Raw genomic sequence first — 19181 nt, forward strand, 5'->3', positions numbered from 1 at the left:
AGAGAAACATTGATGTGAGAGAGACACTTTGGCTGGTTGCCTCCCATACCAGCCCCAATGGGGGCTGGAGATCTAACCTGCAACTGAGGTACGATTTGACCACTGAGGCAACAAAAAACCACAGTGCTGGTTGGTTTGGGGGTTCAGTCAGAGTGATGACACACCTGTGCTAATTAGCATTGCACCTGGGAAACAAACCACTGGGTTGTGTATGGGATGACATTTACCTGACACCCAAACTACTACCTGCTGGAATCCACAACTGGTAAAGAACGCTTACTGAATGTAGATTCTTTCAAAGGGCTGGAGCTGGAGCTGCTGGAGTTGTCTGAAATGTCCAAGTCATCGTCTAGCTCTGAGTATATATCTGCACATTAATAAACAGAAGAAACAAATGAACCCTGAGACAGAGAGCAGGCCGGAGTGCTTGCCAGCCCTTCACTAGAATTACCTTTCTCCATGTTTTCCAGGTTGAAGGTATCATCCGACAGGACTTCATCACAGGCCCTGTCGTCTTCCCTCCCACAGGGGGCCTGGAGCCCTTCGGGGGGCAGGTCCACGCTCTCCGAAAGCTCGCTCTTCAGGCTGGCTGCCCCGCTGCTGCTGCTGCTCAGGCTTGCCTTCTCGAAGGTCTCCTAGAGAGAAACGCAACCTTTAGTAGACGCTTCTGTCTTCCTTCTGTAGGTTATAAAGCTTGTTAGGACATATATTAAAACACTTAATTACAAATATGTGTGCTGAAGTAGCATCAGAGGCTCCAACTATAGATTTGCCATAAAATTCTCTCTCTCTCTCCATAGATATAGATAGATATAGATATAGATATAGATATAGATATAGATATAGATATATAGATATGGATATGGATATGGATATAGATATAGATATATTGTAGATATAGATATAGATATAGATATAGATATAGATATAGATATAGATATAGATATAGATATAGATATAGATATAGATATATAGATATAGACATAGACATAGATATAGATATAGATATAAAAATTTTTTGGATAAAAAAAAAAATGGATGTGGCAAGATGCTTAGTCACAAAGATCTGTGTAAGCTGGTGGGGAAAAATGTAGTTACTAAGGCCCTGGCTGGTGTGATTCAGTTGGCTGGGCATTGACCCCTGCACCAAAGGGTTGCTGGTTTGATTCCCAGTCAGGACACATGTCCAAGTTGTGGCTCCGTCCCTGATGGGGGACATGCAGGAGGTAGCCCATTGATGTTTCTCTCTTTCTCTCCCTCTCCCTTCCTCTCTCTCTAAAAAATCAATAAAAATATCAACAACAAAAATAAAGAAAATACAGTAATAAGGAACCAACGTGTATCAATGAAAGTGAGAGCTCTTTTAAGTTATTTTGAAAAGATGTGCTATCACATCTTCTCAGCACCACAGAGAATAAGTAAGGAAGGCTTAGTTTCTTCAAAGTTCAAGGGTAATTAGTAGCAGACACAGCGCAGGCCATGGAGAGAGGGAGTGGGGGTGGGGCGTTCCTTAAGAGATGAGCTACAGCAAAGGGACTGCAAACCACTTAGGACCCCAGGCCACTGCCCAGAGACAATACTTCCCACAGAGCTTTGCTAGCCACGGGCTCCTCCAACTGCTGTGTTTTTATTATCATAGCGCCCCAAGGTTACCATCTGGCCATGTGAGTCCACATTTCCCAAAACTGCAAGTATCAGAAACTAAAAGATTATATCTGACAGTTCAATAAGAAAAAAGGGGAAAAGAAAGATTACTCTCATTAAATTCCTAATCCATCATCTTGGTATTGCTAATCCAAAGACAGATTTGCTTGCCATAATAATACTAATAAAGATGAGAGGAAGAACAGTGTCATAATCTAAAAAATATCACTTATTACAGTTTTTCATTTTCTAAGAAAAAGACAGGGAAAGGAACCAATTATGACTCAGCAGGAGAAGTACTATTTCTTTACTCAGTTGACTCCCCGTTCCTAAAACCTTTATTGTGTGGACAGTTTGTGGTAAAACCTTGGGCTGTTGGGCTAAACAAGGCTGACCCTAAGGCATAGACCAGGAAGATGAAAAGACAAAGGAAGAAAGGCCTAAGAAAGGTAACTAAGTTGAGCATGAGAGGAAAGCAAAGGGGTGCATTTATTAAAAGAAAAAACATCTACCTGTGAAGAGTGTCAGATTGCTTAGTCACAAGTCAATTCCAATGATGAGCAATGCTTGCTACAGAGACAGGCTCATGGTTTTTCCCCAGATATTTACTTTCCTTGCCTGCAAAACCCACTCAACTTCTCCTGGGTCTTCTTCCTTTTTCTGTCTGACCTCTATTAAAGGCTTTCTCCTCCTAGCAACAATTTTTTTCAAATATACCATCTCCTGCCCTACTCTAAAGACCACAACTGTCACTTACAACCCTGTAAGGACTCTACACCCAAGATGTGTCAAAGCTATCAATGTTGAAAACAAGACAAGAGATAATTTTTACATAGAAAACATTTTTTCCCCCAGATTGATGTAATTAGATACTAGAATCCATATATGTGTGAAACTACCAAAACTTCAGCAAGGCCTTTTTATCTCTTGAGAACAGGTGTGGATAAGATACCAGAGGAACATTTTTCTTTAAACAGCTGAAAAGTAGGGAGATGCTGTGAGTCCTGTATATGCAATTCCAGACTTAAGGAAGTCTGACTTGCCACCAACACCCAAGAACCAGTTGGGTTGCAATTAAAGTCCTTTGCAATTGCCAAAATTGTATCCATGAGTAATTGGATGTTGGCTTAAATGTTGATAAAGGGAAGTCCCATTATGGGAGAGATGGTTCTTCAGATTCTATAGGCATGACAGGTATGATAAAGTAATGTGGAATGTGTAGCTTGTTTTGGTTCAAAACCTCTATTTCTATGATCTCTTGAAGCAGTTTTTGCTTTTAAAAAATTCTATATAGTTTTTTGTAGGTGCCAGAAACTAAATACCATTATAGACACACTTTCCCAAGTGTGATTTCCAGAGTTTTTGCTTGTGGATATTTGAGTACTCAAATTATTATCCAACTCACTCCTTTAAGAGCTGGGGGCTATTTCAGCCCCTTTTAAGTCCCTGGATACCTTGCACATAGCCAATGCTCAATAAGTAGTTGCTGTGTTGATATCAAAGGCAGAGAAGGGCTAGAAAAACAGGTGAATTTTCTTATAGGCAGATTTTGTAACTATAACTGCTGTGTTTTCAATCTTGCCCCTTTCTGCAGGGTCCTACACTGTGACATTTCTGAGAGGTAAAGGGACTGTTTGGTGATGCGAACTTCTCCCTTCTCTTCCCTCTGCACTAGGAAAGGCTGTAAAGCTCACCTGTCTTAGAGATGACCAGCCCAGCAATGACAACAGGCACCTATAACCCAGCAGGCACTGGGCAAAGGCAGAGATGGTTGGGTATTTTCAGCCATAATAGCTGAGACCATTAAGATGTTTTCAGAAGTTGCCTTGCAAGTACATAAACCTATTAAAGCAAGTTAGGGTGGTGAGGGAATGGTTACAACTTGGGGGATGGACTTTGGCTGCTATCATTTTTTGTACTTTCTAATTACTTAGGGTTTTTCTGGGAATCAGAGAGTGAATTTAGATTTTTTTGGCTTCTATATTTCCGAGGAATGGATGGACACATTCTGAGTATTGATATGACAGCAAGGAGAAGACAATGGAAATTTTACAATAAAATGATCATTGGTGTGGTAGTCATCACCATTTGAGAAGCCGCTTCCTGTCACAATTGCTGATACAGACACAATTATGTTTAGCTCATTATAATGTAATGTTTATGTGTGGAGCAGATCATAATAAATTTTTTGGTTGAATAGCAATTCTAACAGTAACAGGCTGGCAATGATCAAATTAACTGTGGCAGTAGAAAAAGAATTAAGAGAGCCTAGTTTATTAAAACTGGTGCAATATATTTAAATTGCCCAGAATGTTAGTTTTATAGCAAGAGAAAGAAAAGCAAGAAATAAATATAAAGCATAACACCAGCTACATCCTGTAGAAGCCATAAAGAATGCACTATATCTGTTGTGGTCTAAATATTTATATTCTATTTGTTATATCTTTACCGCATGCCTTCCATTTATTCAGTTAATAATTGTGACCTTAAATACATGAATTTAGGGCTACCCAGTGCTTGACAGAAATTTACCAGGATGAGGTGATCTCTTTTAGGTGACAAGTTTTATGTTTTTTATGGTTGATAGAACAAAGAAAATTCAAAACAACCTAAGAACCAGAGGTCCCAGTTCAATTCCCAGTTAGGGCATATGCCCAGTTTGTGGGCTCCATTCCCAGTGTGGGTGTGCAGGAGGCAGCCAATCAATCAATGATTCTCTCTCATCATTGATGTCTTTCTTTCTCTCTCTCTCTCTCTCTCTCTCTCACCCTTGCCTATATATATATATATATATATATATATATATATATATATATGAAAAATCAAGCCCTAATTGGTTTGGCTCAGTGGATAGAGTGTCGGCCTACAGACTGAAGGGTCCTGAGTTCGATTCTGGTCAAGGGCATGTGCTTTGGTTGTGGGCACATCCCCTGTAAGAGGTGTGTAGGAGGCAACTGATAGATGTTTCTCTCTCATCGATGTTTCTAACTCTCTATCCCTCTCCCTTCCTCTCTGTAAAAAATCAATAAAATATACATTTAAAAAACAAATAAAAAAGAAAAAAAAAACCCTCAAGACAGGAGACAGATTATTAACTGCATATCATTGTACATAAACTTAGTTACTGAATTTTAAAGTATTGAAAAAGTCAGCCAGTGTGGCCAGATGGCTGAAGGGGCCACATAGACTGTCCACTCAGCAAGGGCAATGAGAGGCTCCTTCTAGGAACGCACCCTAGGACCCTGGCTTTGCCATCACAGAGAGGTAGGCTGATGCAGTAAGGCTGGCGTCTGGTCCCTCAAGATAGAGGATGGAACTCTTTTAGTTCCAAAGTTCTTTGGAGAATGTTTAATTTCATTGATAAAATCTTGAAGCATTTCCCTTCTCCCATGCCCCACAGAGTAATATGTTCAATTTAAACCAGAAAAACTAGTGTTTAAGCCTTAAAAATAGCTAAATTCACAACTATTACCCAAAAGAAAAATGGTCTCTTCACATTTGAATGCTAATTATTTTTTTTGTTTTGAACTTGTTAAAAATATTCATATAAAGCTAAACATTTCACTTTAATATAATTCATGCACATAATTATGATTACATTATTATCACAACATTCTCTGAACTTCTTAAACCCATAAGAAGATATTAATGAACTGTCATTAACTTAAATAAAATTAGAGAATGAATTAATTATAATAATTCAGCCTAAAATCCTAGAACCAAATTTAACATTGGCAATGTTGGTTGCCCTGCCACCCCATCACTAACCTGACATTCCTAATTCAAAGACAGATTTGTGAGACATAATAATAATAATAATAATAATAATAATAAAGATGAGGGGAAGAACAGTGTCATAATGTAAAAATATCACTTATTAAAAATACAGACAATGTGGTCTACAGCAACTACCGACCACCATTTTGTTCCAAGACTGCAGACAGATGAAAACAACTGAATGCCTATTAATATTTCCAAAAGCATTTCAAAAGAGGCCAGATCAGGCAATGCCACTTAACATGTAGAAGAAACAATGCACAGAGAATTATCAAGCAGTCAAATTTTAAGACATTCTAATTTGGATTGCTCAAAAACAAGAAATGTAATTGAAAACCAGCATAGCTTAAGGCATTAAATAGAATGGAATTAGACATGGGTATTATCAATAGAGATGAGACCCTCAAATTGGAACCCTACTTACTGTTCCATTTTAACACAAAATTACATAAGAAAGGGTCTAATTCTTGTTAAACAGCATTCTTAGCACAGAATATCAAAATACCAAATTGAGCCTGGTCAATGTGGCTCAGTGGTTGAGCACTGACCTATGAATCAGGAGGATAATGGTTTATTATGGTCAGGGCACATTGACTGGGTTGCAGGCTTGATTCCCCCCAGTAGGTAGTGTGCAGGAGGCAGCAGAGTGAATGATTTTCTCTTTTTATTAATGTTTCTATCTCTCTCTCTCCCTCTCCCTTCTTCTCTGAAGTCAATAAAAAATATGTATTTTAAAAAGATGTAAGATTCTAAAGAAAAGGCTTTCTTAAAAACAGCACAGAAAAGTTTTTTTCTAAAGTACCAAACTAATAGACAAAGAATTAGAAATCAAGGAAAAGAGTCTATATCATTTTTTTGCCTGGTCCCAATGCAATCTCCTCCTAACCAATTTCCCTGCTTCCACTTTTTGCTCTCAGCAGTCTATTACTGCACAGCAGCCTGCTATGTCATTTGGGAAGATCATGTCACTCTCTTTCAATAAACTCACATCCCTCAAGTCTATACCGTGGACTCATTGCCTCCTCATCTCCTAGAGTCTCCCCCTGCTTCACTCCACTCCAGCCACACAGGCCTCCTTGCTCACTCCTTGAACTTGGCAGGAACACTATCACCTCATGATCTTTGTGCTTGCTGATTCCTCAGCTATCAATGTTGTGCCTCCAGATATCTGCATGACTCATCCCTTTAATATATCCTGGTTTCTTCTCAGATGTCACATAAGTATAGAGGTTTTCCATGATATCTCTATTTAAAATAGCCTCTTTCCACATGAATAATTACCTCTATTACCTTGCCTTCTTATAATTTTTGCCCATAACACTTAAATTTATTTTTATGTATTATTTGCCTTCCCCAACTATGAAGGCAGAAGTCCTCTATAGCAATGGAAATTACCCCAGTGTGTCTGTGGGGCAGTGGTCCAGGAATTGGGTGAGAAAGGGCAAAGGGAACTTTCTGAAGTGAAGTAAATGTTCTGCATCTGGTTTTGCTTGGGAGTTATGCATGGTCAAAAATTATTAAACTAAGCACTTAAAATTTATCTAGTTCACTATATGTGAATTATATGTAAAAAAAAAATAGAAAGGGGTGGACTGCATATATATCTGGTGTGGGAGCCTATAAAGCATCGCTTTATTTTCTTAAAACGTAATAAATATAGAACATTTCCAAAACAAGTCATGATTTTTCCTGATATTTCTTTCACTGCATCACTCCTTACTGCATTTTCATAGCCGTGGGGAAAATTTAGTCAACAACTAACCAGACAATAAAAACAAAGATGTTCGCTGAAATATTGTCCTTTTAAAATATATCATTTTCCACATGGCTTATTCAATCTCTAAGCAGAGGACTGCAGCCACGTGCCTTTCATGGTGAGCTCAGCACTTGTAAATGATATTTGGCATAATGAAAATAAAACAACTCAGGTAAATAAATAGCACATTTTTTAAACTTTGCATTAAGAAAAATATGAATCGAGCCCCCTACTGGGAACAAGCCAGCAACCCAGGCATGTGCCCTGACCCAGAATCAAACTGTGACCTCCTGGTTCATAGGTCGAAGCTCAACCACTGAGCCATGCAGGCCGGGCTAGTACTACACTTTTAAGTAAAAATTGCACTTCATTTTTTTTTTTCTGAATTCTTGCCATTCCTGACTCTGTGCTCTCTTTGAGATAGGTTATTTTGAATTATAAAACTTAAAAACCTTAACATTTTCCAAAGGCAAGTCTTGGTTCTTTCTTAGAGGCTAAATAAACCACAGGACACAGGCATGAACTTATTAGTGAAGAATTCTCTGTGCTTTTGAGGCTTATGTTAATTCTTGTCTTTACTGGCTCATAATAAACACTTTCATAATTCAGAATAATTTAGCGTGTGGAAGTAAACAGCATGCCCGCCATGAGATAGGAGCCTTTAATGCTTCTTATCAATTGTTTGCTTACCTGCTAATTTGCAAAATTTCAGTAATTCGCAGACGATCTTTTTATCAGTGCTGGGAATTCATACTGTTATACTGAACCCACTAATTTGCCTTTCCTTTTACTAGGATTTATCATTAGATTGTGTAATTGCATTATTGAGATTAGCAGCTTCAGGAGAACAGGCCACTATATTTGAAATGAAACAATTACAATACCACAATACTGCTTAAGAAAAAAAAACCAAAAAACAATTTTACACTAAAATTTTTTTGCCAGTAATAGTGTAGATGGGAGTTTTAAAAAATAAGGATGGTACCCAGTGAGGATAAGGCCAATTAACTGCATGCTGTCTTTAATGAAATGTAATGATTTCATCTCAGTTCTTTCATAAAGCTGCATTTTCTTCCCTCCTAGCTATCATTTGATTAATCTTGAAATGAAAAACCACCAGTATGCCTGCATATAATGCAAAAGAAGGTATGTATGGCTCTTTAAAGTAGTACTGTGAACTCTGCTTTGTTTTCTTCTCTGTGGTTCCTGACACTGAAGGCTCCAGCAGGGTGTGGAGGCCAACTAGGAAGAGATGCTCAATAAATGTCCATTAACCACATGGATTACAGACTTGGATTTAGTACTAATGGACCACTAGTATTAGACTAACAATTTGCATCAACAAACTCTTCTTCATCATGGGCATTGCTCATTTTAAATAACTGATGCTATCGTACAGTTTATACCACTTTTTAATTCGCACAGTATTCAAACATATTGATCTATGTAATCCTAGTGCCATCTGCAATTGGTAATATTTCCCCACTGACTTACAGATGAGTAAATAACTTCTAAAACCTCAAGACTCCCTCCTTGACTGTAGGTCTCTCCCTTTATTTCGCCCAGTCATGGCCTGACAGCTGGGTTTCCAATTAAAATGATAAGGCCTCTTGGATTTGAGAGGGAGTAGCGGGTAAGCATAGAGATGACACATGACTGGTTCACAGCAGCAAATTGTGAAGGCCCGGGGATGTGTGCACAAAGCACTGTCTTTACTCCATAAATGTATCAAGTTTCCCACAATAGAGTTTTTTAAAAAGCTGAGGAATAAAATTAAATAAAGTAAATGGTCTTTCTCAAGGTGTTTTGCTAAAGATAAGGGAATTTCTGCTATGAGATTTTAAACTAACTTCACCTATCAGCTACATGAATCTCATATAAACCGACTTGTTTATATTACATTGGAAATTGGCCAAGTAGCTTTGCAGTGCAGAACTCAACAGAAGGCCCCAAATACTTAAGATCTATAGAAATGGCTAAATCCCTTGCATTTTAGTTTATTGGAAATACTAGCTCTGAATGCAACATGGCATCTTTGTGTTTCTCATTGTCGTGTAGTTTTTACGAAGTCAGATAGCAAAACAATAAGTGAAGTCACTCTCATTCCCTGAGTATAAGATTTGAGTGTTCTGCAAGAGCTGTAACGCCAAGCTATATGCTCCTAAACATAAACCCAGGCCTTGGAGAATCGCCATGAATTGCTCTGTGAGATTACAGCTGGGATCAGCATCTAAGACAATGAAGATGAGTTTCTCCCAAAGAAAACTATTTTGAATCTTTAACTCCTGGATTCCAAGTATGTCAAGGCAAACACACCTAACAGTAGGGTGGGCTTTCCTTCTAGGAAGAGAGCATGCTGACAGCTCTGTATTTTTTTTGGGGGGGGGGGGAATAGAGCAAAAATAAAAATAAAAATAAAAATAAACCTCATAGACAGGGACAACAGTGTGGGGATTACTGGAGTGAGGGGTGAGGAGGGTATAGGGGGATAAATGATGATGAAAGGAGACTTGACTTGGGTGGGGAACACACAATACAGTGTACAGATGATAACTGTGCACCTGAAACCTGTATAATATTGTTAACTACTCTCACCCCAATGAAGTCAATAAAAAGGAAAAAAATAAAGGAGTTATTCCTTAAGACAGCGTGAACAACCTTAGAGCACATACTAGAGTGCATCGTAAAGAGACTGAAGGGTTCGCACTTACATGAGACAGTGGAGCCAGCTCATGGTGACACGTGACGGTGTTCCGGTTGGCTTCCATAAAATACCTCTGTGTGCGCCTCCGTTCCCGTTCCAGTTTCTTCTCCAAGGCCAGCTGGGATGTAGACAAGCTATCTAAATACTTCATCATGACATCCGATATCAGGGAGCTGACTTCCACAATGTCTGGGCGGGCTTCTGCGTCAGGAGTGAGGCACCTGAGAGGAGATTTGTTCATTACTGCAGTCCGATCAACATCAGCACCAGCCAGGGGGCTTGGAAGGTGAAGGCTAAATTCCACTCTGTGACTACCACGGTGTTTGTGCCCAAGAGAACCTAAGGGTGGGTTGGACATCAAACATGGTTTTGAATCCAAGACTTTTCCAAAGGCATTTGAAAAGTTTGGAAAGGGGAGGGAGATAGCACTGTTCTCTTTGCAGCTGGACGCGCAGGCAAGGGCTACAGGCTGAGCAAGAAGCTGCTCCTTGGTCTCAGGACAGGCGAATGGGGTCATCCTCTCCTGTGTGAACTGGTTATTTTCCAAAATTGCCACCAACTCACTGGTTAGTGAAACAAAGATGGAAACCAATGATAGAGTCCCTGATGCATCAAAGGAAGAAAAGTTGGGGGGGAGGAGGAGGTCACGAGTTGACCTTTTCCAGCTGTACAGTGGCAAATATTAACAAACCTAATTAGTGAATGTCTTTCAAAACATGAGGTCATAGAAATAACATACACCCCAGTTACTTAAAAGGTTTAGAGTATTTGTAATAAATTTTTTAAAGTAGCTAATTTGACACATTACTTACTAATATTTTCTATGATGTTGGAGGTATGAAATATCTATGAGCCTACTAAAGGGAGTATTGTTCATGTCACAGCTAAACACTAGATGCCCAGGGAACAAGTTGTCATTGGCTAGCATCCTTAAATGCTTCTAAAACTCACTACAATATTTTCTCTATTAAAAAAAAATATATATATATATTGATTGATTTCAGAGAGGAAGAGAGGAGAGATAGAAACATCAATGATGAGAATCACTGATCAGCTGCCCTTTGCATGCCCCCTACTGGGAATTGAGCCCTATGTGTGCCCTAACCAGGTATGTGCCCTGACCAGGAATCAAACCATATCTTCCTGGTTTATAGGTCAATGTTCAACCACTAAGCCACATCAGCCAAGCAATATTTTCTCTATTTTTAAATTTGAATTCACCAACTTCACCAAAGTTATCTGTGCTTTTCAGAGAAATTTAAATTGTTTGGACTTTGAGAAAAAGATCTAATTTTCACATCTTGTATTCTATTTAGCAACCCATAGTTAATACAAGTTGTGCCTATACTGATATCTCCAGGCAAGATTGAAGAATTATTACACACAATTATTCTTCCAAATAAGATTCTAATATGTTAATTATTCTTTCTTATTGAGTTTATTGACCATGAGCAAACTACACATATCTTAATCAGAGTTTAAGACATTCCATTTCATGCTTTATCTTTATGCTACTTCTTTTTAAGCTCTGAGGCAGTTGGCTTCTGCGATGGTTATGATCAACACTTAATACATCTTCTGAATTCATATTTAGCGAACTTCAGTCTATTAACTTTATTATATACAAAGTAAGGCGAGAGATTGTGGAGACAGGGCAGCTACATAATTTGTGTTGTTCCCAGTACAAAAAGAAACTACGGGCCCCAGGAGGGAGTGGGAAGTCAACTTCCCCTTTCCATAGTCTTGTATCCTGATAGAAGATGGGAGACCCCAAAAATTGCAACCTCTGTGCCAGCAGGATGCAAAAGGTACCTGGATTGGAGGTGGGCAAGAGATTCACCACTGAATCACCCTCTAAACACACCATGTACTTCCAGCCAGGTCAGGGTTGACCTCTTCTTGGCCCTGACCCAAGACACAGCAGGACACATGCTCCATCCTGACCCCTCCTCATTTACCTTCAGCAATATCCCATGGGGAGGAGGGCAAAGATGGAACACAGGCCTCCCCTGCTGACACACCCAACTGCCACAGTAGGTAGGGGGCAGCAGCAATGATGGGACAGAAACAGGGAGAAGGAGCTGGAGGCCAGGTAAAAGGCCAGGGGACTGGAGCAGAGGGCTGAGAATCTATGCCAGGGAGGCAGGGAGCATGAGCTGAGGCCCCAAACCCTCAACACACATGCTCCTTATCCCATATATCCCAATATTTCACTTCCAACAGACCAATTCAAAGATGCAATAGTTGACCTCGGGTGCAGGCCCTTACCCCGAGCACAGGACTGATCTGAGTGCAGAGGCCCCATGCATTGGTCGTAAGCACAGAAAGCCGGCTTTGTGTGGCAGAGACATACTTGTGTTCAAGTTTCTGACTTTTGTCCCTAAGCACAAAAGAAGCTAAGTGTTGAAGTTCATCTTCTAACTAGATGTGCTTTTCCCTCCACCCTCACTTAATTAGCAAAAGGGATTAAAGCTCATAAGCAGTGTTTGGTTGACCTACTGTTGCTTATGACTGCTATGTGGGGGGGGACAAAGGCTTCCAGCAACCGAGCCTGTCATCAGAGTAGATATTCTAAATTCTTTGTCTGCAGATTTTTAAACTAATTCAACGTAATATGGGCAGTTTAATTATCAGCTGTTTTTTCATTGAAAAAGCAACATAAACTAATTACAAATTATATAGTTCTATAGTATGGTAAATGGGAACCAGCATGGCCTCTGTTCTGGCATTCATCCATCCCCTTCTCTCCCAGATTACTCCCCATCCTGCAATGCCATCCAGGAGGTGCAGTTTAGCAGCATAATGAGGCCTGAAGGCTCTGAGCCACATCACTGGGGTTTAAATCCTGGCTCGTCCTTCATTACCTCTGATGTTGGGCAACCTTTCACTTCTAAGCCTCAGACAGCCCATCTGTAAAATGGTATCGTCATAAGATCAGGCTGGCATGGTGATGGAATGAAGCCAGCCCTGTAAAGTGCTGACACATTATAAAAGCCTAATAAATGCAAAAGAAAATCCACAACCTTATTTCTCTCCAATCTCCTCCCACATTCAACCAACACTACGTCCTATGGCTTCTGCCTTTTCATTAATTTCTGACTCTGTATCCTTCCCCTCTGATCCCATGGCCATTGGCTTAATTCATCAACACTTGCTTGGACTGCTGAAATCATCTTCTAAGTGCTCATCTCTTGCCCACTTCTGCTCCATATGGTAAAATGCTACAGAATAATATTCCAAAAACGGATGACGTCGCTCCTCTGGTCAGAACTGCTCAATAGCCCCTCAGTGGCCCAAATGGACAAAATTAAAATTACCAGCATGCCACACAAGCTCCTCCTGAACTGTTCCTTTCCTCTCTCCACTACCTCACCTCCTCTTCTCCCTCTGCCTCAGCAATACAACAAACGCTCCTCCCTGTACTTGCCCAAATAGCCTATGGCTTTCCTATGCTCCCATTTCTTTGCTCATTTTATTCCTTCTGCTAGAATCTGTTTTTTGCTGATGATATCTGCCCTTTCCTAAACCATATCCAATAACTGCTTACCAAAATCCCACTCCTTTGCAAGTCTCTATCAGTAAGACTTTACAGAACCACCTCGGGTAGACTCGCTGTCACCTTCTGGTGTGTCCCCACTGCACTGTCTATATTTAAGTACTTAAAACAACTATAATTATTGCATTGTAATGGTCTGCTTCACCACTAGAAACTGGAAATTTTTTGAGAGGGGGGACATGTGTCCCCTTCGCCATGATCTCCCTCCAGAGTGTAAAATGGAGTCTGGATCCTAAGAGGAACTCAACAAGTGAGTAAACAAACTAAATAAGGCTTACCCTAACATTTAAAAAGTTACCTGTCCATAACCCAAACTATTTGGCCACAGACTGAGACTTCAAAGTATATCTCCCACCAGAAGTTCTAGTCTAGCTTCATTTATTTGAAATGTCTCCCTGAGTAGATAGTTCACAGAAATTCTTAAGAGCAACCCAATGCTTCAATGATCTCTAATAGAATAAGCATAGAATCATGTTCTAGAAAAAAATCTTGGGTGTTCCAGTCAGCCTGACCACCTTGTCCCCATCTGCACTGAGACCAGATGGAAAGAATTAGAGGGCTACAATGTTGAGTTGTATTCATTTCATGTTTAAAGAAGCAAAGAGTTGAAGGTGGGGTGGAAAATGTAACGATCAATTTGTCCCCAGAAGAGTTGAAAGCATTAACTCTGTTAGTCTCCCAATTGCTTGGGAAACAAAGGGCCAGCCAGCTTATGCAACCAGGCAGAGACAGCAAAAAATAAGGCAATCGGAATATTTTGTGCATAATAAGAAATGTTCTTCCTTTTTCAAAAGTAAACAGACAATACTCCCTTGACAGTCTACTGCAAGGTAAAAGTAGTAACACTGATACTGTGCAGAGCAATGAAATGTATTTATTTTCTGCCTCAAACTCTTCAGGGTTGCTAAGATATTCTATGGGAGCATAGGAAAGCCATGGGCTATTTGGGAAGTAATCTAAAAGCCTATTAATAATAATAAAAAAAAAAGGGTTCCAATGCCCACTACTACTTCAATCAACAGGAAAACAAGCTGTATGAGCTCTAGCTGACAAGATGCAAAAAGTAAAAGTGAGAAGATGGTACAGCAAAGAAAAAGATGAGATCAGAAACAACACCTGGTTGAAAATTAAGAATGAGCCTAGTGAATTTTCCCATCAATGGTTGTCTTGTATTTCAAAGCTCTATAACAGTACTAGTGACTGGCTCTGAGCCTGGTTTGCTGAGTCATAAAAGATCATTAAGAACACTTCTGCCTTGATGTTCCCTGGTACCAATTTCCTGAGGAAAACAGGAAATTGAATTTGTTCCCTAATTCTTCGGAAAGTAAATTTTTAAAGAATAAAAGTCCAACGCAAATTAAATATGTGACTGCAAGCAACCCATGACTGATTTTGTTGTTTGTGTGTGTGTGTGTGTGTGTGTGTGTGTGTGTGTGTGTCAGATTTTCTATAGATAAAACTTTATTTGTGATGTGAACCCAGATAATGAGTCTTGAATAACTTTAAATGAAAACAACATCTGTTACAGAATGCATGCTGCAATCTTAATTTACAGTCAGTTATAAAACTAATTGTCAGTTCTTCTTATGGCATCTTATTATTTTGAATAAAAATTATCCTCAAAAACATTTAGAAATTTGAATTCAGTTAATTCCAGAACCTACTGGAGCCTCTTAATAGTGATCGTTCATTCTCTAAAACATTCCGGTGACACTATCCACCCAGCAGCCTGCTCCATGGTGTGCACCTCTGATTCTGACACATACTTCCTAATAGTGAGCTGACCTTGGCCTCCTGGGACTCTTTACTCCATGATCATGGCTCCATTTTCTTAAGTTCCATAGAATAAATACAATTGCTTTCATTTTTTCAATGGCACCACATTGTCCCGGTTAACTAAAGGATTTTTAATCCTCTTATGGTTGTACCCCAAACTTGTTGACTCAATTTCCAGCCTACAGAGGAAACAACCACACTTCTCTCCATCAACACCAACCCACTCCAGTCAAAGCCACTAACAGCTCTCAATGGGAAGCTGGGTCTTCCTCTCCCTCCCACACTCTTTTCCTCTGGTCTGTCCCCCAAGATCTGTGCTAAAGAGGAAATGTTCACTATGCCCAGCCTGTTAATTGCCCTTTAGTCTTCTCCTCAGTGCTTGAGGTAAAAATTCCAAACTCTCCCTGTGGCCTATAGAACCTGGTCAATCTGGTCTCTCTCTAGCTCTTAATCATGTGCTTGTTATTCTCTCCTGTACTGAACATGCTCCATCACCAATTTCCTTCAGTTCCTCAAACTAACAAGCTCTTTCCCCCAGGAAAGCCTTCACAGATGCCTGTCGATGAAATGCTTTCTCTACTCTGTTTATTATTTGAGAATTATTTGGGTCCAGATTACATATCCCTTCTTCCTCAAATCTCCAGACTACGCCAAATTCTCCTGTAATCTCTTACTGCCCCTTTACTAGTCTGCGTCACATTTATCACAATTTGTTTTATATACTTAATTCCACACATAATTTTATTACTAATAGCAATACCTAGTTTAATTGAGTGCTCACTATCGAATACATGCTGGGTACTGTGCTAATAGCATCAGAAGCATCATCTTATTCAGGCTTTGGAGCAAGCCCATGAGTGGTTGCCATTGCTACCCACGCAGCACAGGTGGGAAAAATGGGGTTGGGAATGTTCAGATGAGTGGAAGAGGAGGAATTTGAATTCAGTTAATTCCAGAACCTACTGATGCTCTTAACCTTTTCCTGACAATGCTGATGTACGACTCTGCCACCGCCACTTAGCCCCAAGAGGCATGGGTACCAATAGCCGGGGAGCCTGTCAGAAGCAAGTTATGGTTCTGTTTGTCTGGTGCCACAAAATCAGACTAATGTCTCTGTCCCTTTTCTCTGCACTGCCCCTCCCCGGCTCCTTGTGGCAATCAAATACCTATGAAAAGAAGAATTCAAATGAGTACGTCTGGTACTCCTGTCTTGACAATTCCAGAGACTTGGATTTTTAAAGCACTTTGCAAAAAAAAAACAGAAAGCAGAGGATGGGGACAACCTGTGAAGATGAGCAGTTTAAATACATTTGTCTGGATTCATTAGCGCAAGGCACGATCCAAGACATGCAGAATTCAGATGAATTAGGAAGGGGTTTCAGCTCATTTCCTGTAGCATTAACAATATATTCCCTGGGTAATCATCACACCAGCCTGATGAAGTTGGTGCTACTAGGACCCCCATTTTACTGAATGAGGAAGCAGAAATGCAGAACGAGTGGTCCAATGGTTTGTTCAGGGTCTGTAGTTAGTGAAGTTCAGCCTGAGCTGGGCCTGGGGCTCCTAGTATATGGCAGGACAGCACTGTGCTGAGCAAGGAGAGACTCCAGATATAACCCTGCAACCACGTGAAGAGTGCCTATTACTGCCGAACAAGGGGCTGGGAGGGGAAGCCAGAGGGGAAGGGGCACAGCCACGGTAGTATGTGACATCCCTCCAGAGATGCTGCTCAGTGCTGGGACAGACACAGAGCCGAGCTGGGCGGGCATCGGGCAGGGGCACGGAGAAAGATTCTATCTGAAGTGACTCTAGGGTTTCTATCATAATAATGAGAATTTGACTCAGCTCAATGGGGCAGAGAAGTAATCTTGGGCCAACTTAAGTACTTAAAATGGTCCAGAAATAACAATCAGCCAGATAAATGGGAGTCATTTATTCGTACAACCAGTATTTAATTTGTTAAGGGTCTGTCTACATTGTGCCAGTCATTGCTTTGGGCACGGAACAGCTGTGAGGTGAACTGAAGAAGTCCCTGCTCTTGTGGAGTCTGGTGAGGACAGAGAGACAATAAAGAGACAAGTCCGCATATGTAGGCACAACATGTCAGGGGTGATGGATGCTGTGAGGTGTAGAAAGCAGGCAAGGGCACGAGATGGTACAGAAAGGCTGTGGGGCTGGCTTCCTGACATAGGACATTTCACCAGAAGCCCAAGGGAAGTGAAGGCCTGTGCCATGTGTGCTACAGAGAAGAGAGTTCCAGAAAGGGGGAATAGCAAGGTCAAAGGTCCAAAGGGAGAGGAAAAGAGGGAAAGTGGGAGGGGAGAGAGGCGGGGTCAGCTGGACAAGCCCTGTGGGGCCAGAAGTTGTAAAGGGATAATGCCTTTCATGAAACTCCTACTATATTGCTAGCTAGAAAAATTCTTCCCAACTTTCTTAGAAAATGTATTATACAATACAGCATTACTGATTTAAAAACAGAAATGAAAAATGCTTATAATTTTTTCTAACATGACCTTTTTCCATTTCATATATTCCTGTCCAGCCTTTTTCCACATATTTTTAAGCTTCTTGTCATAGTTATAAACAACTTTGCATCCTGCTGTGCTTAGGTTCATACTGCATGCGTCTTACAAGTGGAAACAAGCATTCAGAGTCATCATTCTAGTGGCTGCATAATATTTCAAGTGAATGTACTACTTCCTCTTGGACATCTCATGGCTTCCAAGTGGTCACTGTTATTGATGATGCAAAATAATTTTCCAGGTTTAGATTATTTGGGAGCCCTCCCTCCGCATGAATGTTTGCAAAGGAAATCCTTGTAATTGGGAGGTATTTCTTGAGGATCCCTATACGTTCAAAGTTGGGAGCCAAATTACCTGCTGATGGTATCTGTCACTTTTTCAGAGTAGATGCCTTCTGGCACTGGCTCATACACTGCCTCCACGATCTGCAAGACAAACAGAGTGGAGAGGTGGGAATGGAGGGACATTAATATTTTTGAGTTGTAAAGCTTGGCCACCACACGAGAGGTACCCAGTAAGCATTGTAACTTTGTGCACAAATTCTAATCAGGAGCAAAAGCATTCCAACAAATACAAAATTGGCATCCATTAAATAGTTCTTTAGCTCGGAATTGTGTTCTTCAAGCTGAGCTAAAGTTAACCTCAGATCCATATGAATGATGTGAAGGATAATAAAATATGTTATGTTATGTTGGATCGTGGGTGTTCCAAACTGCAATTAAGAATAATAGACCAGCTGAAACTGGTTTGGCTCAGTGGATAAGCTTCGGCCTGCGGACTGAAAGGTCCTGGGTTCGATTCCAGTCAAGGACATGTACTTTGGTTTCGGGCATATCCCCAGTGGGGCTGTGCAAGAGGCAGCTGGTCGATGACTCTCTCTCATCAATGTTTCTAACTCTCTATCCCTCTTCCTCTCTGTGAAAAATCAATAAAAATATATTAAAAAAAAAAAAAAAAAGAATAATAGACCAAATTGCAAAGGGAAGGTGGGGGTGAGTGGGTGGGTGGGTGTAATCAACCAGAGAATTTGTATATATACATATGTGCATAACCCATGGACACAGACAATAGGGTGGTGAAGGCCTGGGGTGGGGGGCAGGGAGGGTTCAGTGTGGCCATCTGGGGTGTGGAGAAGAAGGGTGGGGGAGGGACTAGAAGGGGTCAATGAGGGAGAAAATGGGACATATGTAATACTTTCAACAATAAAGATCTAAATTAAAAAAAAAAAAAAAGAATAATAGACCAAAAAGTAACTTGATATATTTGTTTTATAATTTTCTATAATAAATAAAGGCAATTACAGGGGGAAATGTGCCATAGCACATGATGTAGATTTAGAAGAAAGAAGGACAACTAAACTGGAGCATGTGGTTAATAAAACTATGCCTGCTGCCTGGCCGGTGTGGCTCAGTGGTTGAGCTCCTCAATGTTTCTATCTCTCTTTCC

At 40.3% G+C, this 19181-nt stretch overlaps 1 protein-coding gene across 3 annotated transcripts in view; it reads right to left on the minus strand.

Annotated features, from left to right (window-relative positions):
• The window catches only part of NEK10 (NIMA related kinase 10), a 133211-nt gene that overhangs the window by 35945 nt on the left and 78085 nt on the right, over window positions 1-19181 (minus strand). For all 3 annotated transcript variants that reach the window (XM_084902987.1, XM_084902986.1, XM_084902988.1), the window contains 4 exons: window positions 18090-18160; window positions 9889-10102; window positions 452-635; window positions 281-367 (listed from right to left, as the gene is read on the minus strand). In XM_084902987.1, the coding sequence (XP_084759113.1) occupies window positions 281-367; window positions 452-635; window positions 9889-10102; window positions 18090-18160 (556 nt within the window). The remainder of the gene's footprint in view (window positions 1-280; window positions 368-451; window positions 636-9888; window positions 10103-18089; window positions 18161-19181) is intronic.

The sequence above is a fragment of the Pipistrellus hanaki genome (assembly GCF_964339955.1).
Source record: "Pipistrellus hanaki genome assembly, chromosome: 13".
Classification (NCBI taxonomy): domain Eukaryota; kingdom Metazoa; phylum Chordata; class Mammalia; order Chiroptera; family Vespertilionidae; genus Pipistrellus; species Pipistrellus hanaki.